This window comes from Antechinus flavipes, chromosome 2, assembly GCF_016432865.1.
Source record: "Antechinus flavipes isolate AdamAnt ecotype Samford, QLD, Australia chromosome 2, AdamAnt_v2, whole genome shotgun sequence".
In the NCBI taxonomy this organism is placed as follows: Eukaryota; Metazoa; Chordata; class Mammalia; order Dasyuromorphia; family Dasyuridae; genus Antechinus; species Antechinus flavipes.
Window position 1 is genome coordinate 293,880,459 of NC_067399.1, and position 24,109 is coordinate 293,904,567.

The 24,109-nt window shown below is 35.3% G+C and overlaps 1 protein-coding gene across 3 annotated transcripts; it reads right to left on the reverse strand.

Moving 5' to 3' along the window:
- Positions 1-246: 246 nt before the first annotated feature.
- Positions 247-23,511, reverse strand: LGMN (legumain). Of its 3 annotated transcripts, none has more exons than XM_051977354.1 (14): positions 23,343-23,511; positions 19,883-20,039; positions 17,746-17,843; positions 15,646-15,727; positions 12,752-12,837; positions 11,647-11,722; positions 10,839-10,901; positions 6,581-6,647; positions 5,918-6,036; positions 5,738-5,827; positions 3,871-4,071; positions 2,151-2,321; positions 1,698-1,765; positions 247-858 (listed from the first exon to the last, which is right to left on the reverse strand). In XM_051977354.1, exons 2-14 carry the CDS (start codon positions 20,018-20,020, stop codon positions 816-818), a joined length of 1,302 nt encoding a protein of 433 aa, XP_051833314.1. In that variant the 5' UTR covers positions 20,021-20,039; positions 23,343-23,511; the 3' UTR covers positions 247-815. The 3 variants fall into 3 exon arrangements, with proteins under 3 accessions (XP_051833314.1, XP_051833313.1, XP_051833315.1); XM_051977353.1 differs by lacking the exon at positions 10,839-10,901 and adding an exon at positions 8,677-8,739 and having other exon boundaries at positions 23,343-23,510; XM_051977355.1 differs by lacking the exons at positions 10,839-10,901; positions 23,343-23,511 and adding exons at positions 8,677-8,739; positions 22,779-22,994.
- Between the last annotated feature and the right edge of the window lie 598 nt (positions 23,512-24,109).

The window sequence follows — 24,109 nt, forward strand, 5'->3', positions numbered from 1 at the left end:
TAGGAAGGAAAGATTCCCTGTGCTAGGCAAAGGAAGACACCTCACCACTCCTTGAAGAAAGGGACTCTGGCCCACAAAGGGAGGAATCTATGTAAGTCCAGAACAAAGGCAAATGCTAGGCTTAGTCTAACATGACTGGAATATAAAGTACACAGAAAGCAGTGGTAGGAAGAGATGGAAAGCAGAGGATTAAGGAGTGCCTGCTCACAAGGATAAAGTATTAAAAAAAAAGTATAAAAAAAGAAGTAACAAAGTATAAATCTTTATTTTTAGGCACTGAAATCATAATATATTCAACGCATATACACATTAATCTTGAAGAAACATGATCACGAAGTAAATTTTCTAAAAAATAACTTGCTAGTCCATGTTTACAATTTCCCTAAGTACAAGTCTTATTACAGTTTGTTGAACTTCAGCAAGAGTCATTACACATGTCAAGTATACTGAAGTTACTATTAAAGAAACAAAGTGAGCTCTCCTTGTTAAGCTACTGGTTTCAAAATGGGAAAATTTTACATGTAAAGATCAGAAATATTTCAACCAATACAATGCTCTGGTCATCGAAACTGACACCATTTTCAGCAAGAACTCATAAAATTGAGAGTAAGGGAAAAGAGGGAGAAGGTAAGCAACAGAAGCTTTCTTTGGGAAGCTTTCTGGAGAAAAGCCCATAGGCAAACCTTCTGAACGGTTTAGCAGCATTCATAAGAGTACAAACATGTCAGCCTCTTTACTGCTATAAAGCTGTAGTCGCAGTCTTCCATCAATATAAATTTCACATTTGTTCTTGGAAATCACTGGGAAGGCAGACTTTAGTAGTAGCCCAAGCACACTTTGTCCATGGCCTGCTTTATGCTATAAGAGATAAAAATATAAATTAAATACGGCATATCAACTTTTTCCTTTCTCAACCCCTACTCTTGAGATGGAAAACGGATTAAAAAAATAACTGCTGACCAAGAGACCCAAGTCCTAATTTTGTCTCTTGTCACTGCCTTACTATGTGCCCAAATGTGTTGATTAAACCCTTCTGTAACTTCCTTTTTCTTAGCTACAAAACATAATTATTTTGTAATAGTGTTTTATCTACTAATATATATGGTCACCTCTCCACAATTTAACCAATCATCTTCAACAGTTGCTATGGCACATTCCAACCACTCTCAAGAATAATATGGAACTAAACCTATGCATATCCCTTGCCTCAATAATATCACCAGGTCCAAACTAAAAGGAAAAAGGCCTACATGTACAAAAATGTCTAACAACTTTTTTGTGGCAGTAGAATTGAAAACTGAGGATGAATGTAATAATACTGCTAAGAAATGACAAGCTGGATGTTTTCAGAAAAACCTAGACTTAAAACAGTTATGTTCCAAAAATAAGTAAATTCATTCTACCTTTCTGCACCAGGTTGATTCTGAGAGAACAAGGGCAAGCAATCACCCTTGTGACCTATAATTACAACCCTAGCAACTTGGAGTACACATAGCAAAAAATGGCAGAGCTTAAACTCTGCTGGCACAACTTTCATGAACTCGAGATCACTTCCATGCCCAAAACAGCATAGGGATGCAATGGATGATGTAAATTCTTCTAGCTAACTTTATTAACTCTCAGCTGATTACCCAAAGATTTCTTCCTAGTGAGGAAGCCACTGAATGATATTATTCCTCCAAATACAGTATATTTACCTGTCAAGTTGATGACCTTCTTCACAAAGATTGACAAACACATATAAGTGTCGAAGAGCATACTCATACTGAAATAAAGCAGAGTTTTCTTTTTAAAAAGCAAGATTCAGAATTATTTTATATACAGATTAGTTCTTAACTATGTAACGAATCAACATTTCATTGAATAACCATTTTTATCTAAAGTAATATTATGGTACATCTACCTTTTACTTGTGTCTACTGTTAGACACAAAATTGAATGAGGGTAGTAGTTGGAAAACAATGTCACTATTTCACAGTCCAAATCAATATAAAGCTCTTTACAAAGCTTTCTTTTCCCTTTCTGACATGTTCTTTTTCTCAAGTTAAAAAAACAAAATAAAAACATTCCACATTTTTAATAGGATGAATCTTCCAGAGGTACTTATTGAATTGACTTGATTTGAACTTAACATCTTAAATGGGACTTACCAAGGGGGAATGCCAGTTAAAACAGCGGGTCTTGAAATAAGTCACAGCTGCTTTGTAGCAACCATGGGCTCTGAGTGTCCATCTCTTAGAGAGTATTTTCTCAGTGTGATCATCAGATGCAGTCACTACGGATGCAATTTGTTGCACAGTCTTCTGAATAATGGTTCTAATCTGTGAAGAAATTGTTATTTGTCGGATACAGCCTTACTAAGAGACCTTTAGACTATAAGTTTGTCATTTTTTTTTAACAGAACCTAATATATATATATCAAGAGAAACAGGTATTAAATAGATGCTTTCAAGAACAGAATTAAAGCTTCAAGGATTCTGACATACTTATAGAAGTTTGGGGAAAATTGTTTTATCTGTCAGCATAATAAAAATGTACAAATTCTAAATAAGCTAAGTACAAACTGGTTTTGCTTTATCCTCCAGGAATTCCTAGAGTCTATCGTAAAGCAGTCCACTCTAAAGTAATGTACTAATACAATAACTTCTATTTTTTGTTTGTTTTGTTTTGCTGAGGCAATTGGGGTTGTGACTTGCTCAGGATCACACAGCTAGTAAGTGTTATGTATCTAAGGTCACATTGAACTCAAGTCCTGACTTCAGGGCTGGTGCTCTATCCACTGTGCCACCCATTGCCCCCTCTAACTAAACTTCTTTTTTGGACAGAGAATGAAACCAAATGAAATTGCTCAGGGAAAAGAGACAGACAATGTTTTGAATTGGCAACTTTGAGACTCGATCTTATTTTAGCAAATGAAAATAAAGTCATAAATAAGGAAAAGGCCTTACTAAAGTTAGGGCATGAACAACTCATATAACTTAATTCTCCTTTCTGATATTCTAAGCTCCTAGCAAGATGGCATTTCTTTAGTTGCAACGAAGATAAATACCAGTGTACCTATGAAAATTAAGGATGAGGAGTTATCCACACTTTAAGAGGGGTCACTGCATTTGGGGGGGAAAAGCATCCAAACAAAACATAATGATAAAACTCTATCCTAATCTCACAATTATATTCTTTAAAATTGGGAAGGCATTTCAGGCTTTTTCCCCACTTTAAATGCATTATTTATCATGAAGTTGATGGTGTGTGGGTTAGTATATGTTGGGCTTTTTAAAAGCACAGCAAATTCCATCATCCAACATTCACATAAGTCGCTCTCTTGGGGCTCTTTTGGCAACAAAGTCAAATTTGAAAAGTTATTTTGCTAATTCTGTTGGTATTGGTGGGCTAGTGAAAACTAATCTAGTGCTCCTAAGCAACTACTCACTTTTAGTTTGGAGAATAAGGAAGGGCTTGGATGTTTATTGGCAATTCTTGAGAAGATCAGATTTCTTTCAAAGAAATTTAAAATGAAAAATTTAACTATGGTTAAACACTAATTGATCAATAAATGAGAGAAAAGCAAATCAATTAGTGCTATGCAAAAAATGTGAATCAGCTATACAATAAAGTATCCTTGTTGTACTGGACACATTGAAGGACTGTGGAAAACTTCTAGCTTCTTTTCTGTACCCCTACTCACTCCTACCAAGTGTTTAAAATCAATCTACTTAGCAAAATTGTAGCCAGCCACTTCTCACTAAGCCACTCAATTAGAAAGTACCAAACATGACACTTCTCAAAATGAGATTGAAGTTGTATGTATTTACAGATGTTCTGCTCAGAGACATCTTAGAAAAGGCACTTGAAAAGCTTACATGTGCTTACCTGTAGCTGTGTGTGCAACTTATCAACAATTTCCTTAGATTCATTTGCATCATTAGTGGCCATTAATTTCCTTTTCAGGATTGTAATAGGCACATCAGGACTTGGAGTGAGGTCATAGTGTTTCACAGGTGGCAGAGAGATGGGAGAACTAGATTGGTGTTTCATTCCCTGAAACTGCATCACTTTCATGTGGGAGATCGTCTATACAAAAAGAAATGGAATTACTTTTCCTTAGAATAGCAGCCATATCTCATTTCTAGCCTGAACCCAGCCTCTTTAGAAGTAACTTTCCAATTCATCCTACATTTGGGAAACTCAGGTTATAGTCCTCAAAAACAAGCAATCACCCTTCAAATGGAAACAGAAATATAAATTTAGCATTTAAGTTAAAATGTGTGAGCAATTTTAAGCTCTAAAAATGGCAAACTACTGTTCTTCTTGGCATGTTTCAAATAATTAAGGGGAGGAAAGCAGTTGCTCTTCATAAGAGGGAATCAAAGGGAAGCTATTGATCCTACTGTAAAACCCAGCGTGAACTCTGAAATTGTTCCCAAGAGACAGAGTTGTAAAGTTTGCCATTTCTATAATTGTCCTTTAGGTATTGATACCCTTATATTGAGCCCCTGGCTGACCATTCATATTCATATCTATTATCCTGTCCCTCAAAACTTTTTTGCTCACTCCTTCAGAGCCATGCTAGGTCTATACTAATTTTCATTAAACTTCATGGTGGAAAATGGTGAAATAACAGGTTATGTATGTATGAGTGTATATGTATCTATTGCACTTAACTTTTTACAAACTGCTTTCCATATAACAACTTCAGGAAATTGGTAGTACAAGAACAAGTATCTCCATTTCAGAAATGAAGAACTAAGTTGCAAAGAAGCTTCCTTAGACACACAACATCCAAAAAGTTCAAATCTACCAAGTAAGATTCTGGGTACTGGAATTATTACTGACCACTAAAACAATGTGGCTTAGACATGTGCCACTTGAGTTCGTTTCTCCAGTGTGACATGAGCAGATGACTCATAGGAGTGCAGTGGGTAAAAAAATATATGAATCACTTCATATATTTCTAGAGCTTACAGTCTAGTTGGGAGTTATGACACAGACATAACCCTAATTCACAATTATATGTAAGTAGTGAAGAGAAAACAAAATGTGAGGACAAGGGCTGGGGAGGGGAGAGGAGAGAATGCAGTGTACATGGACAGGATTGTTGATTGGGAGATTAGCAAACAACACCTTAAGGAATGGGCAACTATTCCATAGGAGAAGGGGGATATTAAGTGGCACTAGGAGCAATACTAACAAAATGTGGAACAAAAAGTTCATGGTGTTCTGGAAAGCAACCTGGAACCACTCTCCTACCGCAGGTTCTTAAATTCTTAAGATTTTAAAAAGAACCTATGTGTGCAAATATTTAAAGAACCTCCTTTATTTTTAATACTGGAAGGAACTGGAAACTAATGGGTTATAGATAACAAAGAACTAGAAACTATGGTCCACAAGGGACAGAATAAACAAATTATGGCATATGACTGTAAGTGGCTTTATAAAAAAATGGCAAGTTTCAGAGAAAGCTCAGGTCTTGTACAGAATCAAAGCAAACATATAGTCAGCAAAGCTAACAATTTGCAAAACAATGAAGAGAAAAACCTGAAGAACTCTAATACAATGAGTCAGAGTTAGTCATGTTAGGCATTTCCTAATAGATAGAAGCTTTGCTTTTCGTTCTCTTCTTGCTCCTTAGCTCCAATTTTTTCTTTGGAAAGGGAAATGATAGAAGGGAAAAGGGATCCAGAGAGGGGTTTGCCAAAAAAAAAAAAAAAAAAAAAAAAATTAATGATGCTAGTACTACCTTGTTTCCATACTGCATGACATGGCTGGTATTGGTGTTCTTTTTCACTAACTGAAATTGGTAATGCAGAGTCTCTTTTGTCAAATCTTCCTACAACAAGAAGACAAAATTATATTTCTTAATATCTAAATATAATTTTAAGTATTTGGATGAACTACTTGATTCAGGTGAAGAACTTACCACATCTGAATCTTCCATCCAGTTGACACTATACCAATCACCCAGGAAAGTTTCTCTCAGCTCATCATAGTAACAGGCATAAGAAGACTCGGAAGGATTGGCAGCAGTAGTTGCATAAACTACAAAAAATTAAATTCTTTTATGCATGTTGCCACTAGAAACACTTGGAACAAAATATCCAAATTACAACTTCAAGAGATTTCTTGAATAACTACTATTTATGCAATAAAATATTTTTTGATAAATCATTGAACTACTTTATATTCAAACATGGAACAGCAATGCTTTCTGAACAGAATACTCTTACATGAAAAAAAATTGGTTTTATGGCACATGTAGACATAATTCACTTCAATAAAAGAATCAAGAGCCCAAAAGTGTAGGGAGTTTTCATTTGTACTATGTTCCTTGACCAAATCTTTATCCTTCAAGTCTGCATTTCCTCATATTAATTAGCTTAGGGAAAGTTTATATCCACACCTTAAAGGGCTTGTGCAGAGTGACAATTTTTTTTTTTAATAGAAAAAAAATCTATTTCCTTTCCCTCCCATCCCTTGTTGGAAAAGAAAAATAAGTGACATGACAATGTATATAAAGAAAACTACGAAAGCTAATTAAATTTAAATAAAATCTAAAATTAGTTAAAGTTTTCATAATAATTACCATCAATATCATCAGGCAGGTGTTCCATAATTGAGCCAGATTCACATGCTTCAATATAAAATACCATCTGCAAAATAAAATAATGAATTCTTACTTAAAGAAATCTCAATTGCTAACTAGATATTTATGTATTTTCCTTAAAAGGAAAACTTAAAAAGCAAGTCAATTTAGAGTGAATCCATTTAAAACATGTACCACTACTTCCCAGTAAACAGTTGGGGATAACAAGAACAGAAGAAATTTTAGGGTTTTTCTTAAAAAATGAAACTACATTAGTAGAAAATTACAACTGTGCCTTAATTCTCAAAGAATGACTAAGGAAGGAAATCAAGTGTTGATTTATCAAAGCATGAACATTTAAAAACGGTCACTTTATTGAAATTGAAATAGTAAATTATTCCTAGGTTACCAAAAGGTCTCTTAATATTTTGATATAAAAGGAGATATATTCTAAATAATTAATGATTAGAGAAATGCATATTAAATATTGAGATATCTCACAGACTGGCTTAGAAGGGGAAACTATACACACACACACACACATATATATGTAATATACACATATATAAAACTGTATAGCCTTTGATGCAGCAATTGCACTATTAAGTCTGTTTCACAGGGTAATCGAGGAAAAAAGGAAAAGAACCTACATGTTCTAAAATGTAACAGAAAAAGAGGGGATGCCCTTCAATTGAGGAATAGCTAAATAAGGTGAAATACTAGTATGTTGTAAGAAATGATGATCTGATTGATTTTAGAAAAACACGGACTTAGATGAACTGATAGAAAATGAAATAAGCAGAACCAGGAGATCATTATGGTATATGACTGTAAGTGGCTTACAGGTACAATAGGTGCACCTATAGATGCAATACTATTCAGGGAGAAACTGAACAATTTCTATAATCCTATCAACTACAAAGGATTTATGAAGAAAGATGCTACACACCTCTAAAGAACTGATAAATAAAAATAGCATAATAGGTTAAAGGGAGGGAGACAATTGGGAACTTAACATGAAACAAAAACAAACAAAACAAAACAAATATTTTTAAACGATCCAAACTAATTTAGCATATATTTTTAAAATTTATTTACAACACCTTCATTTCATATCCTTGCCAATTACTCCCTTGCTCACACCAGAGACAAGGTCCACTCTCCAAGAGCGATCATTATCCCTTTTCTCTGGCCCATCTGGAGTTCTAGAATTACAAATTGCACTGACATGGTCACTGCACCAATCAGGTGACTTTTCTTGGCCAAACCACTACCTCTCCCCAATTACCACTATTCTGCAAGTTTTGTTCTCAACCATTATAATGTTAAGCTCTGAGGTAGTGAGCTGTCTTTGTCTATGTATTTGCACCCTATCTCTCTTTCCCCCATTGGTTTATCACAATATTTGGTATAGTAAAAATGCTAAATAAATGCTTTTTCATTTATCCATTTCAATCCCTTCTCTACCCAGGAAACCACAGAGAAAAAAAAGCATTTTCAGCAAAACCAGTAGTTCAAAGATTCAACTTTTTACATGCAAAGCTCAAAAACCTTCAGCAGCGCACTTCCCAGCCTGGCATTCAAGGGGCTTTATAAGTGAATGAGTTCCAATGGAGATATTCCTATTTCCCCATTCTCTTTTTTTTCCCTCTCCTTTTATGCTTTTCCCCCAACCATCTCTACATAATGAAATTCTAAGCATCCTTCACAATCCAATTCAAATATTTCTAATCTCTTCCAGGAAGCCTCTAGAAACCTCTACATCCTTGGCTCTGAACTCTCATAATTCCTTTCAATTTTCTATTTTACAACAGAAGTCAGGAATACATGAATACTAGATTTAAAAAAAAAATTACTATGGAACACGAATTTTGTTAATACTTATTTTTTTCCTTATACAATGTATCTCCCTTTATACATACTATGAGTTTAATTTGGCTTGACCAGTATCAATCTAAACCTGCCTTGGAAATGCATAATGTTCAACATGTGTTCAACAGGATTTAGCTATATATTTTTCTATCACTTCCAATATTCCTACTCACTCCCTTGTCCTCACAACCCACAAAAAAATTTTCTGTCAACAATGAATTTACCTTTTTGTATTTTTTATTCTGGTGCATATAATGGATAGTCTCATTCAAATCCTCTGCATGAAGCTGAAAGACAAATATTACATAATTCAGTTCAATAGGTTAGAATAACATAAACTTCTGTTTATATAATGTCAATACAACATAATGAATTCTTACTTAAAGAAATCTCAATTGCTAACTAGATATTTATGTATTTTCCTTAAAAGGAAAACTTCAAAAGCAAGTCAATTTAGAGTGAATCCATTTAAAACATGTACCACTACTTCCCAGTAAACAGTTGGGGATAACAAGAACAGAAGAAATTTTAGGGTTTTTCTTAAAAAATGAAACTACATTAGTAGAAAATTACAACTGTGCCTTAATTCTCAAAGAATGACTAAGGAAGGAAATCAAGTGTTGATTTATCAAAGCATGAACATTTAAAAACGGTCACTTTATTGAAATTGAAATAGTAAATTATTCCTAGGTTACCAAAAGGTCTCTTAATATTTTGATATAAAAGGAGATATGTTCTAAATAATTAATGATTAGAGAAATGCATATTAAATATTGAGATATCTCACAGACTGGCTTAGATAGAAGGGGAAACTATAGATACACACACACACACACACACATATGTAATATACACATATATAAAACTGTATAGCCTTTGATGCAGCAATTGAACTATTAAGTCTGTTTCACAGGGTAATCGAGGAAAAAAGGAAAAGAACCTACATGTTCTAAAATATAACAGAAAAAGAGGGGATGCCCTTCAATTGAGGAATAGCTAAATAAGGTGAAATACTAGTATGTTGTAAGAAATGATGATCTGATTGATTTTAGAAAAACATGGACTTAGATGAACTGATAGAAAATGAAATAAGCAGAACCAGGAGATCATTATGGTATATGAATGTAAGTGGCTTACAGGTGCAATAGGTGCACCTATAGATGCAATACTATTCAAGGAGAAACTGAACAATTTCTATAATCCTATCAACTACAAAGGATTTATGAAGAAAGATGCTACACACCTCCAAAGAACTGATAAATAAAAATAGCATAATAGGTTAAAGGGAGGGAGACAATTGGGAACTTAACATGAAACAAAAACAAACAAAACAAAACAAATATTTTTAAACGATCCATACTAGTTTAGCATATATTTTTAAAATTTATTTACAACACCTTCATTTCATATCCTTGCCAATTGCTCCCTTGCTCACACCAGAGACAAGGTCCACTCTCCAAGAGCGATCATTATCCCTTTTCTCTGGCCCATCTGGAGTTCTAGAATTACAAATTGCACTGACATGGTCACTGCACCAATCAGGTGACTTTTCTTGGCCAAACCACTACCCTCCCCAATTACCACTATTCTGCAAGTTTTGTTCTCAACCATTATAATCTTAAGCTCTGAGGTAGTGAGCTGTCTTTGTCTATGTATTTGCACCCTATCTCTCTTTCCCCCATTGGTTTATCACAATATTTGGTATAGTAAAAATGCTAAATAAATGCTTTTTCATTTATCCATTTCAATCCCTTCTCTACCCAGGAAACCACAGAGAAAAAAAGCATTTTCAGCAAAACCAGTAGTTCAAAGATTCAACTTTTTACATGCAAAGCTCAAAAACCTTCAGCAGCCCACTTCCCAGCCTGGCATTCAAGGGGCTTTATAAGTGAATGAGTTCCAATGGAGATATTCCTATTTCCCCATTCTCTTTTTTTTTCCCTCTCCTTTTATGCTTTTCCCCCAACCATCTCTACATAATGAAATTCTAAGCATCCTTCACAATCCAATTCAAATATTTCTAATCTCTTCCAGGAAGCCTCTAGAAACCTCTACATCCTTGGCTCTGAACTCTCATAATTCCTTTCAATTTTCTATTTTACAACAGAAGTCAGGAATACATGAATACTAGATTAAAAAAAATTACTATGGAACACTAATTTTGTTAATACTTATTTTTTTCCTTATACAATGTATCTCCCTTTATACATACTATGAGTTTAATTTGGCTTGACCAATATCAATCTAAACCTGCCTTGGAAATGCATAATGTTCAACATGTGTTCAACAGGATTTAGCTATATATTTTTCTATCACTTCCAATACTCTTACTCACTCCCTTATCCTTACAACCCACAAAAAAATTTTCTGTCAACAATGAATTTACCTTTTTGTATTTTTTATTCTGGTGCATATAATGGATAGTCTCAGTCAAATCCTCTGCATGAAGCTGAAAGACAAATATTACATAATTCAGTTCAATATTAGAATAACAAACTTCTGTTTATATAATGTCAATACAACATAATTTTCTAGTATCAAGTCTCTAAATTATCTCAGCAAAGAAATATTTTTAAACATCACAGAACCACGGAATGAGTAACACTGATATCTTGATTTTAAGATGAGGTTGCAGGCAACCTCATTTGTTTAAGGTAGAGAAAAAACAAAGAGAGCAAAATGTTGTTTATAGAGAGGCTATGTTTGCCTCTCTCTAGGAGAACTGGGTCTAACATGGTCTCTTTCCTAGCTGTGTGTGTCCTTCAACAAGTCCTTTACTCGCTGATGCCCCAAATAACTCTTGAAACACTTTCAGTTTGATCTTGGTTTAGATAAGGGAATTTACTCACCAGAAGTTTCTTAAACCAATAAATCACAGTTCCTACTTCATTTTTTTTTTTACCATGTGGAAGAAAGAACTTTTTATAAATTTGCTCCCAATTACACTACTTTCTTGGACATCATTCTATTCTTCTTTCTACTGGAATAAGATATTCCCTAAGATGAATGAGGAAAGAGGGATAATTCTATGATTTTTACAACTTAAAACTTGTTTCTCTTATCTAAGCTCACTTGATCCCTTATAACTATAAAGACATTCAGAGTACATGTATGCATTTAATCTGAATGCCAGCCTGAGTGATTGTTTCTTTTTTTGTTTAATGTAAACGTTAAAAGACTCTAAAAAAACTTACATCATCATCAGGAAAAGCCAAGATTGCAGTACTTCCATGATCGGTGAAGTAAACAAACACATGATCCTTGGGGCCACTGTCAAAAGAAATCAGCCCTTCTTATAAAAGTTGGCTAAAGTACTAAATTATGACATCCTGAAATATTTTTCCCTTCCATTTTAAGGTTAACTTCATAAAGAAAACAGTTAAAATATGGCAACAATAAAGCCACAGCCAGCTCAGTTTCTTCCTTCATACAGGTGCTATTCTGAATGATAGGATAGTCTTTCTTCTAATTCAAAATTCTGGAACAAGAGTCTGGGAATGAAATATATAATGGCAAAGATCATAGCACAAAGAGTCAGAAGACTCATTCAAGAAACATTTAGTAAGTGCCTTGGTGCCAAATGGAATAAGGATAAACTGAAGAGTGAGGAAGGAAAAGACAGTAAAGTTATGCACCTTATTAGCAAAGCTGACATTTAAGGGGTCAATGGCTGGTCAGCCAAAGTCACCAAATCAGAACAGAAATAATCTTTTACAGTGATTAACAAGATTCCAGGGCAGTGGGTAAAGTTACAAGCCACAGGAACAACATTGTGACCCAAGTGACCTGAATACACATATTGAGAGCAAAGGATTTAAGACACCCAGAAAAGAATATTAAATCTATGCTGATTTAACTAATGGCACCATCAAAATCATGGCACCAGTGGCTTGTTCTGTCATCAACCAAGTGAACCTCCTATATAGGATCTAGAGGAAGATATGAAGAAAAGATGATCAAGACCAAAAGATATATTTGGGATTCAATCTACACACCTGGGAGTATTCAGATGTGATGAGATATACTTACTATGTCAAAAGAGTCTACATGTTTTATAATCTCTAGCTCCATGTACTTTTGTTCAGTTGTGCCCAGCTCTATATGACCCCACGTTTCCATGGGGTTTGGCAAAGATACTGGTATAGTTTGTCATTTCTTTCCCCAATGTGTGTCCCCATTTTACAGATGAGGCAGATATGGCATAAGTGACTTTCTCAGGATTACAAAACAGCTCTCCTAAGACAAGAACTTAGTTTTTAATTAATAAATGCTCATTGATTTCCATAAAACAATCATTACCTTTTCAAAACCTTCCCTGATCCTTTATTCTTCACCGCTTCAGCATCCCCTTTCAACACTGCAAGGAAGTTTTCTGGAGTGACATTCTGGGTAAAAAGAGATACAAATATCATTCTGAGCCAAAGGTAAATGTTTTTATTGCCTGTGGCCCCACAAAAGGTGCTGAACTGACCCCCCCCCCTCCCCCATGGAAAGGCCACATCTGATACTCCCAGAAATGGGGGATGGTGAGAACAGTATCCAATTCAGCCATATTCTCCCACTAGCCAGCTTCCTTAGTTTTGCTTTCAAGTCCTGTTCTTGTAAAGCGGTGCACTGGCTGCCTTCTTTTTTCTCACTGAAGAATCCGTTTCCTCAGGTTCAGTTATTTCATCTAATAGACCTATAGTATCCTCTCTCCAGACCACCATTATGCATTACTACTGCCCTACACACCCTGACTATGACCTCCCCAAAGCATTTCAAACTATACTGGAGAGACTTGATTCTCTCTTCCTCTAAACTTGACCCTCTCTCAATTTCCCTACTATTACCGAGGGTACTACCCTCCTCAAGTTACTCAAATCAGAAGCATGGCATCATCCTCTTTTGTTTTTTTTTCATTCCACATTTCAAAGAATTGTGGAGACAAATGTTTCTGCCTCCACAAACCTCACCCACCTGTCCACTTCTTTTTGCTCAGATACCCTTGTTCAAATCCTCTCATTTGAATCAATACTTTCCTTGTTGCACCCCTTTCCTCAAGTCTCTTCCTTCTCCAAAACTATCCTCCAAAAGGTTGCCATTTAGTCCCCTCACTCAAAGTCAGAAAAATTAAAGCCATTTCTAGTTACATGAAAAAAAATGCTCTAAATCACTATTAGAGAAATGCAAATTGTAACAACTTTATACACTTCTCAGATTGCCCAAGATGACAGGAGAAAATAATAATGAATGTTAGAGGAGATGTGGAAAATTGGGGACACTAATACACTGTTGGTGGAGTTGTGAACTGATCCAAACATTCTGGAGAGCAATTTGGAACTATGGTCAAAGGGCTATCATATTGTGCATATCCTTTGAACCAGCAGTGTTTCTACTGGATCCCAAAAGAGATCCAAAAAAGGAGGAAAAGGGACCCACATGTGCAAAAATGTTTGTGGCAGACCTCTTTGTAGTGGCCAGAAACTGGAAACTGAGTGGATGCCCATCAATTGGACAATGGCTGAATAAGTCATGATATATGAATGTTATGGAATATTATTGTTCTGTAAGAAATGACTGGCAGGATGAATACAGAGAGGATTGGCGAGACTTACATGAACTGACGCTAAGTGAAATGGTCAGAACAAGGAGACCATTAGGCACAGTAACAAGCAAGATTATACAATGATCAATTCTGATGGATATGACTTTCCAACAATGAGATTCAGGCCTTTCCAATGGTTTTGTGATAAAGCCATCTGCATCCAGAGAAAGGACTGTGGGAAGTGAGGGTTCATCTTTTTATTTGCTTTCTTTCCCTCCCTTTTAATCTAATTTTTCTTGTGCAGCATAATAAATGTGGGAATATGTTTATATTAGAATTGCATGTTTAATTTATATTGGATTATTTGCTGTCTAAGGGAACAGGGAGAAGGGAGGGAGAAAACTTGTTGGAATACAAGGTTTTACAAGGGTGAATGTTGAAAACTATTTTTGCATGTACTTGAAAAATAAAAAGCTATTAAGAAAAACACAAAACTCCTATCATATTCTATGAATTCTAGTGGTACAGTTTATCTCATCCTTTTAACATGTCCATTCTTTAGTGTCTTTAATATAATAATTAGTACACACACACACACACACATTTACATACAAGTATGTATACAAATAGAAGTGCATGAGATATGTGATTTTAAAATTTGGTCTGGGGATCCCTATTGGTTAGTTCTAAGTGCCCATTCATTCTCCATTGCTTCAAAGTTCTAATACACTAGAAAGCTCTACTTTTAGAACCAATATATAAGTCATTATAAGGAACATGAGACAAGTTTGTTATTTAATCATGGCACATAGGAACAGTATCTGCCAATGAATGTTCCTGCATTGGACTAGGCTGGGATTTTTCCCTCTAAAAGGCAAGGAAGCTATACCTGAGATTTGATTGGCCAAGAAGGATAAGACTAGAGCCATCTGACTTGTGGCTAAAACCTCATATAATATATTAAATTGTGATTGTTTCTGAACATCCAGAATTTAGTCTAATTTTTTTTCATAGTAAGCAATGAGTAAATGCTTTCATTCATTTATTCCTATGTCAAAAGAGGCCAGTCTACAAGGAAATTACTCCTCATGCCATAAGAATCATCACTGTAATGAGAATGGAGGCCATGCAATTTCTTTATTATTGGATTTTTATCTAGCTAATTTGGTCTACAAATGTCTTAATTCATTCTAATCTGACTCTGAATCACCAAAGTGGATTGACTTAGTCAAAAGACATGTATTGCTTGAATAAACATTGGTTCCACAAATTGGCCACATGGCCAATATGGAGAAAGGTGTGAGAAAGGAAAAAAGAATCTGTGCTGGACAAACGAATAGATTTAAAAGCCAAACATTCAAATTAATTCAGAAATTACATGGCAATGTTTAGTTGAATAAGGTTACAAAGTTATATGAACAGAATTTCATTCCTAATTCCTAAAAGAAGTACAGTAGTTGCATAACCATCAAGCACAGGCCTTTAAAATGTGAACTAAGAATTTTAAGCTCTCAAGGTCTGTACTATTGACATTAAGTTCCTATAAGATAGTAAATACTGGCAATAAATTAGTTTGATATTTTGATATACATGAAAAAAAGAAAACCATTAACATACAAGAAATAAGACATCTAGCTGTAACCAATGATTGAATAAATAAACTTACCTCTTGTGTATAATCTTTTGGGACCCCTTTATATACATCAGTACCATTGGGTCTGTTGATGATAATACCTTTTGTAGGATTTCTGAAAAAAATTAAATGAGAGAATAGGTTTAAGAATAGAGTCCATAACGTAAATAAAATAATGAACAAAGAACCCAAATATAATTTAAAAGAAATGTCTTAATACCTCTTTATGACATAATACCATGGGGGAGGGGGGTCTGCATTTTAGATAAGACAATCTTTAAACAAAAGACCTAATTTTGACGAGCAGGATACAATATAGTAACATGAAGTATTTAATTTTGCAATAACAAATATTGTTATAACGTATGGTCAGAGATATATTAAACATCTGAAATGATTATTCATTGTCACAAATACAAATGACTAATAACAGCAACTTTGGTCTTCCACCATTAATTCTTACCCTAGCTTTTCAATTTCAAGTAATTAAAATTATTTACTTTTACCATGTGTGAACTCTTCTATTAGGAATTCTCCTCAGACACTGTCATGAAATATTTCCACTATTTTCCTCTAATTTTAGAGAATGTGGCTATATTATATTATGCCAAGTATCTATTCAGAACTGGATAAATGGTATAAAATGCTAAACTAACCTATTTTCTGCCAACCTCTTTTCAGTTTCCCTAGTAATTCTTCAATCCAGAGGTTACCCCTTTCCCTAATTAGTTTGTTTTCAGGATTACCAAACTGTTTTTAGTTGGTATAGTCTAGTCCACTGGTCTATTTTTTTTTTTTTAAACAAGCAGCAAATGGCTTTACTTATCATTGCCACATAAAATTTTAGATAAAGCTCTATTCCCTCTTCATTTCCCCGCTATTATATCTTGGCCTCTTTGCTATTCAAAAATAAGGGTTTTTGTTTTTTTTGTTTAGCTTTATTATAAAACAGCAGTTTGATACAGCACTAAAATCTGAAAATTTAGCCAAGTTTCATTTGGGGCTGCAGACTAATCAAAAACTATGGCTCTCAGATATTTTATATGCTTCTCTTTCCTATGTAATTAGCCTACCTTCTTTTCCTATTATATATTCATGCCGTTTTTTAATGCACAAGTAGGTCATATTATTTACAGACCTTTGCAGTGGAGATTGAGTTTCCCAAAGTCTCTAATAATAGAAGTTCTGACTCATTCAGGAAAGGTTCCATCAATTCAGGAAAGACTGTTTTCCAAAGACCAATTCAAATACATATAAACAGATCATGAATAGATTGAACGAAATGATGAAATATTACACATATACATATGTAATAATATATAATAATAAACACATAATATTATAATGGTCATGGCTATGTTAATATATTTGCAAAAAATTTTTAGGCATTAAGCTTTCTTTATAGCTATATAGGTAGCGAATAGGTCCAAGCAAAATACTCTACTGAGTACAGTTGCAGCATAGTACACAGTTGTCCCTTCATTTATCATCAGAAACAAAACATTCCATGAATAAATTTTTCATAGTACTGAAATTATCCATGAGCACCTAAACATCTTAATATTTCTGAAAAAATATTCTGAAAATATAGTTTTTATTAATCTTTTCTTGAAGGCTGAGAAATTAAGAACATCAATTTAAACACTATTTAAGATGTTTGACTTCCATGTACTAAATGGTCCCAGCTAAATTGTTCAACTAATGGTCTCATTAGTTGAACACTAATTGTGTTTCTAAATGTATGTTTCTCAAGTGGTTTTTTTTTTGGTCTCCATCCTTATTTGGGACTATCAGTTATTTTTTTATATTGTGTCTGAATTTAGTAATAGCCACCCTTTCTCTCCTGTTTACTTTTTCTAATTAGATTTAAATTGAGAAAACATAATACCTGTTAGAATTATCTAAGAGTATTTTACTCTAACATAAAAATTGTATTAACTGTGTTAATCAGTTTGGAAGCTCAGGATCTGTTTTTATGATGTTCCTGAATTTTAAGGCTAAAATCAGAATAAGTGAAATGTTACGTATTATAAATTCTCAACCAAAATGACTTTATGTACCATTTTTACAATTAGTGTGAAAACATCCTTAAATCTTTTTTTTTCTACCAAGTTCTATGCAGATCATACTCACTCTGTATTGTTTGCAATGTCATCATACATCATGACAATTATTTGTTCATCAGGGATCCCATTTCGGTGAACAATCTGGTATGCATGGCAGGCATCAGCCTAGAAAAGAATAAATTTACAGTCTCACAATACTTCCTACATTCAACTAAATACAAAATGCATATTAAGTAATTTCGGGAGAATACCAATAAAAGGTAAAGCCTCTTTGGAAAAAGACATTGAAGCAGGGAAGGTTATTTATGAGGTATAAAAAGTAGGTGGCCATCTGTGGTTGGAACATCAACACTATAGTATAAAATCCAGCTCTTATAATATTAAAAAAAAATATTAGAAGCATCTAGAAAGCTGCAATCTAAGTACCAAGGAACCATAGGTAAAAACATATAAAAAAAGATCTTGGAATACAATATTACAAAAGGCAAAAGACATGCTTATAACCAATACCTTATTCTGCAAAGCTAAAAACTTCCGAATGTGATTGTCTAAGAATTTAAATTCAGAGCACTTGTATCTATACACACATATCTACATACAGTCATAGTCACACAGAGAAACACTATATGATTAAATAATTGAAGTAATTGCAGAACTGCTTTCATCCACTCTTTTCTTTATTATAAAGAATACCTCACTGGATTGGGAAGGGAAGAAGGATAAACTGGGAAATGTAAAGACAAAAAAGGCATCAATAAAAATAATTCTGTATCCAAGAGTGTGAAAGGCACCACCTTCCAGTTGTATCTTTGTAATTGAACTCTCATTGCTCATATTACTCGCACCTGAACAGTGACAAAGGTCTACTGTGTGCTTTGGAGGATTAAGCATAATGTTGGGCAAATAGTAGGCTAACCACCTAGGTTCAAACGATTTAAAATTTAGTCTAAGAAATCTTTCAGAACAATCTGTTGATTTTTTCAGGTCAGGAAACCACATACTCAATTCTAAGAATATGGACTTGTGTAATATCTCCAAGTTTTTATAAAAAGTGAGTAACAGTCTTAATTCAATGATCTTTCAGGACAGATCCAGCATTGAATGGTTATTAAATCATAGATCTAATATAGATCTTTAGATGAAAAGCAAGTCCAGTATGAATGATTATGGTCTAATAACTAGCATTTCTATAGAACTTTTAAGATTTGCAAAGCAGTTTACAAATACTTCATTTTATCTTCACAAAAACATAAGGAGATAGGTTTTATTATCCCCTTTTTACTGAAAAGGGAACATTGGTAAACGGCTCAAACAGCTCAGCTGAGAGAAGTAAGCAAAGCCAAGAAAACACAATGACCAAATTAAGGTAAAAGGCGAAAAATATTAATGAACACCAGAACTCTAATCAATGAGGTAACCAAATGTAATTTCAGGAGTGATGGTGAAAGAAGAGTTGGATTTATAGGTGTTGAAGAAAACAGGTTTAGTCAGATGTTGGGAGGGGAGAGAGAGGGACCAGTGTGTTGATTTCTTTCTCTGTGTGTTTTTAAAGTTTGTGTAGTTTGCCAAAAAGGAGATCAAGTCTTGATTTTTTTTAAAGCATGAATAAAACATTTTAAATGTTTAAAAGGAGTTGTGCAAAATAAGCAAATATCAAATGTGGAATTGAGTGCTAAAAAAAAAAAATTCTCTACCATACAAGCAATTAATTTTTATGAAGTCTAACATTTAACAAGATATTTGTTGCTTGTCTTTGTTCCTATCAGAATTTGCTGAATTGTACTTTTATCATAATAGTGGATTGGGGGTGAGGGAGATAGCTACTAAGAAGCACATGTTAAAAATTTATCTTAACTCATAATATTAGATCTGGAAGAGACCTTAAGAGTTCACCTTGTCTGAACCTCATTTTATTAAGGAGAAAAAAAGAAGCTTGCTTTAGTCAATACCAGGGAAGAGTCTAGCCCTAGATTTCTTAGTCGAGTCTTATACTCTTTATGTCAAATCATGCCATCCTCTCTATGATTTCTCTATTTGGGGAGGATTGGAAGATCCGATGGTTTGTCTAACCAATGTTTTATTCCTGAGAATTTTAGATTTTTTTAAAATTTAATTTAATTTAAATAGCTTAATCATTTAATACTCCAATTTTAATGACTACTTTCATTTTCCAAATATGGTAATAAAGATAAATCTTTTCTTACCTGGTGTCTGTAATTTATCCACCCAGATGAACCTGCAACAATAACAACCCAGTGCTTGCCTCCATCCTCAGGATCCTCAAAAGGTAAAGTATTAATTCCTAGGACCAGAGCCAACAATACAATTGCCTTCAAAATCATTCTGTCCTTTGGACTCAGACTGCAGAGATGAGGGAAAAAAAAAAAAAGACTAAAGTTAAAAAATTAACAAATGTACTTTTCCAACCTCAATAGAATGGAATGCTCAATGGAATAGAGAAGTATCTCAAACTCTACATTTGATGTAATTACAATCTACTCACTTGGATTGACGTTCAGGAGTCGATTCACTTTACTCAAACTTTACCAAACTAAACTATCAGAAAATAATTTTGCATTTAACAAGTAACTTTCAGTAGCACATCTGAAATAATGTCCCATTTACAGTTTACAACACTTGAATCATACCTTTAAGTCAGGACTTCAAGGGCATAAGGCAGATTCTAACTCACTAACACTAGGACTTAGATTAAAAATGTAATTGGAGCCCTTCTCACCTCTTTTTTCCCTTTCCTCTCTCCCTTATCTTTCTTTCCCCCATCATTCCTTTCATTCTTTTTCCTTCCTCTCTTCTCAGGCCTAAAAGATGCAGTGGTGGAAAGAGCCAAGGAAGCCTGGGAGTCTGCCAAGGTGGACATCTCAGGGCTGTGGCAAGGATATGTTCTTTAAAATTGTCTCCTACCTGACAGCCACCAATAAAGACTATAAGGTTCTGAAAAATATGACAAACTGACTAGATTAAAAGTATGTAGAAGTCAAAGATTGCAGTAAGCATAAGAAGAAACTTAAAGGAGTTTTAACAGAAATATGCACTTCAGCCTTATTTGAATCAGATCACTTTAACTGAAGAGTAGCAGCTCTAGAGCAGGCAGCCTCAAGTTGGATAATATTCAAAGAAACTAGAAGCAAAACACATACTGGAGGGGTGAATAAAGAATTCTTTAGATCAAAGGCTTTAATTACAAGAATGTTTCATAAGTACTAAAATGTGTAGGCTGAAACTGAATTGTCTAGTCTTCAATTCCATAAAAGGGGTACTTCAGATCCAAGGAGAATCCCAGCCCCATCTTTGATTGGATCAAAAATCCACCCAGGCTAGAGGAGATACAGGTGGGAATCTCTGGACTCTTACCTCTTCCCTTCCTCTCCCTCCCCTTAGGGCTCATCTTTGACTCTTGTTCTAAATGTCTGTCTTCCCACTCCCACTCCCAACTATCTCCTTCATAAATTCTTCTTGAACTTAAATAATAAATGCTGATTTATGAGTTTCCAAAAAATGTAACTGGAAAATGTTTTAACAAAGTAAATTAAAATATAATGTTATTTTATGATTCTCTATGTGCTGGTGCCTGGGAAAAGCTTATTTCCTGGAAACCATTCCTCCTCCTTCCTCATCACTACTTTAAGAGATTACTTCTGTTTTGATACTAACACCCTTATGAGCACTCCAATAGTTTTGGAACTGAGCAAAAGACTCCTCCCAAAGCCTCTCTTTAAGATAATAAACTAGAAAAATAAGAGATGGAACATGAGCAAAGGGAACATGGTAAGAGTAGAGTCTAAACCCAGTAGTCTCATCTAGTGGGAAATGAAGGGGTTCTGAGCCCAATTTAAAGGAAACCTTCTAAAGGAAACCTGTAGAGGAGTTAAGTGTGATTTACTCTAGACTGAACAAGTTACTGAGGTGTTTTGTTTTTTTAATTCAATGAGAAACCATATCCAAAACCCTCTATTTTTAGGTCAACAGTGGTTATCCATGGCGAACATTTGCTTTCATCTCTAGCATTTGCACAATTTGATATTCCTACCAGATCAAACTCAGATCACTTTAACTGCAAGTTAGCAGCAGACAGCCTCAAGTTGGATGCACAGTAAAAGAAACTAGAAGCAAGTACAAAAATGAGAAGTGAATAAAGAATTCTTTAGCTCAAAGGCTTTAACTACAAAAATGTTTCATACTAACCAGCTTCTTCAAAACCACTTTTAATTTACCTTTTAAATTTATAAATCCACCCAAGTTAGGAGGAAATGGCATTTAAATTAGCAAAGTCAAGCAAGGTTATCATAGCTTTGTTTAGACTAATAGTTATCTTTTGGTTTGGAAAAGATGAAGGAAATCTAACTCCTGCATTCTATATCCAGCTTGTTATTTCTACAACAGCCTTGGCATCTGAACCCCTCTCCCTACTCGAGTCACTTTTCCAAAAACAGAGTTTTCACATTACTCTACTGACACCCAACTCACAGCTATTTCAAATACACCAAAGGAAGGCCAGGGTGATATAAGATTTCAGGCCTTGGTAAACTCAGGGGTGGGAAATGAGATTCAAGTTTAGATAATAGCTAACAGTTCCAGTTTTGCTGTACAAAAAAAAAGCCCGTGAAGAGAGTCATATAAAATAAGACTGCAGGAGAGCACAGGAGCCAGCCTTATGTCAGACTAAAGAGCTTTGTAGCAATGTGGAGGCACTTAAAAGAGTTTCTGAAAAAGGGAGGGGGCAAAGATAGAAGAACCAGTGAATATAGTTCCTAAGTCTGGAGTCAGGGAGACCCTAATTCAAAAATCCGTATTTATGAGCTATGTGTCTCGGGGCAAGTCACTTCAGCCGTTTGCCTCAGTTTCCTCATCTGTAAAATGGGAATAAAAAGCACCTATCCCTCAGGTTATGAAGAGCCAATGAGATCATTGTAAAACGCTGAGCACAAAGCCGGTACACAGTAGGCGCCTTATAAACGTTAGCTGTTATTTTGACAGGAGTGTGGACAGTGATAGCAGGAAGGTCAATTCGAAAGCTATGGCACCAAAGGAAAAGCCATAAGATAATAACAACGTTGCAAAAACAAACTTTGGAAGACTTACCCATAACTGATTAATGCGAGGGCTAAAGGAAGTTCACCACCCACTTGATGTGGTAGTTAAAATGGAGAATGAGAAATACTTGATTTTTGTCTTTAGGGCGGATGAGGCCGGTGTGCGAATTGGTTTTGCTCGGATTCGTTTTTACAATTTTGAAGGCGCGGAAAGACAAGAAAATGCTTATTTATCGAGAAAAGCCCCTAGGGTCAAAAGCACCCTCGCTCAAACCCAAGCTCTTCTCGCTACTCCCGACTCGGCGAGTCGCTTCTTCTCCCCGCGCCTTAGTTTACCTATTTGTAAAATAGGATCTCGGGCCCAAAAGTCCCTCCCCTCCCCACAAACTAAGATCCTCCGGGCCGGGATTCTCCAGGGGAAGATGAGTCTCAGAAAACTTCCGAATAAGAACGAAAGTCTCACGGAAAGGGCAACAAATTAAAATCCCCGGGGACGCCCCAGGAAAGCAGCGAGTGGGGGGAGGGAGGAAGACCCCGGCTAACCCCGTCCCTCCCAGCCTGCAGTCACGAGTGAGCCAGTCCTGCCGGAGCCAAACAAAACGAGATTGGTTACCTGCTAGCTACGGCGGCTGCGGAGGAGGCGTGGCGTCCGTCAGCAGCAGACCCTGAGAAAAATCAGAGGCCGCAGCGGTAAGAATCCGCACCCCGAGTCCACTTAGTCGCGCGCCGGATTTCCTCTCAGCAGTGATTGAGCGTTCCTTGGACTCGAACAGCAGTCAAAGCATGGGACTTTAAGAAGGCTCCAGGTTCCTCTCCCAACCCCAACGCCCACCTTCGGAGATGATTGGCGAAACACGACGAAAGGGCGGGGTCTAAGAAAGCCAATGATAGCAAGGCGTATAGGAGTAGCTAGGCCTAGAGACTATAAATCCCGGGATACAACGGGGTATGTGGAGAGTTCTGGGTGGGCCACGTGCTAGCCAGGAGACCCTAGGGAGAGTAGTAGGCTGTGTGGGAGTTGGAGAGATTTGGTACAATTTGATAATTTAACTCTATTACGGACCCTCATAAACACTTCCTAACGGAGATTGAAAAAATAAAAGCCAACTACTCTTAGTGATGGTGAAGTTAATGATGAAGATGACAGCAATAACAGCTAATATTTCATGTAGTGCTTCCTATGTACCGGACGCTATGATAAGTGCTCTACAATCATTAACTTATTTGACCCCCCCCCCCCACACACACACACACAGCTCTGGCTGCTATTATTATCCCTATTTTGATATTGAATATGTATTATATTGCTTACTATTAATGAAATGAAAAAAAATTTTTGATGTTTGCAGCCAGCAAGGTTCACATGGCCATTTCCTCCCA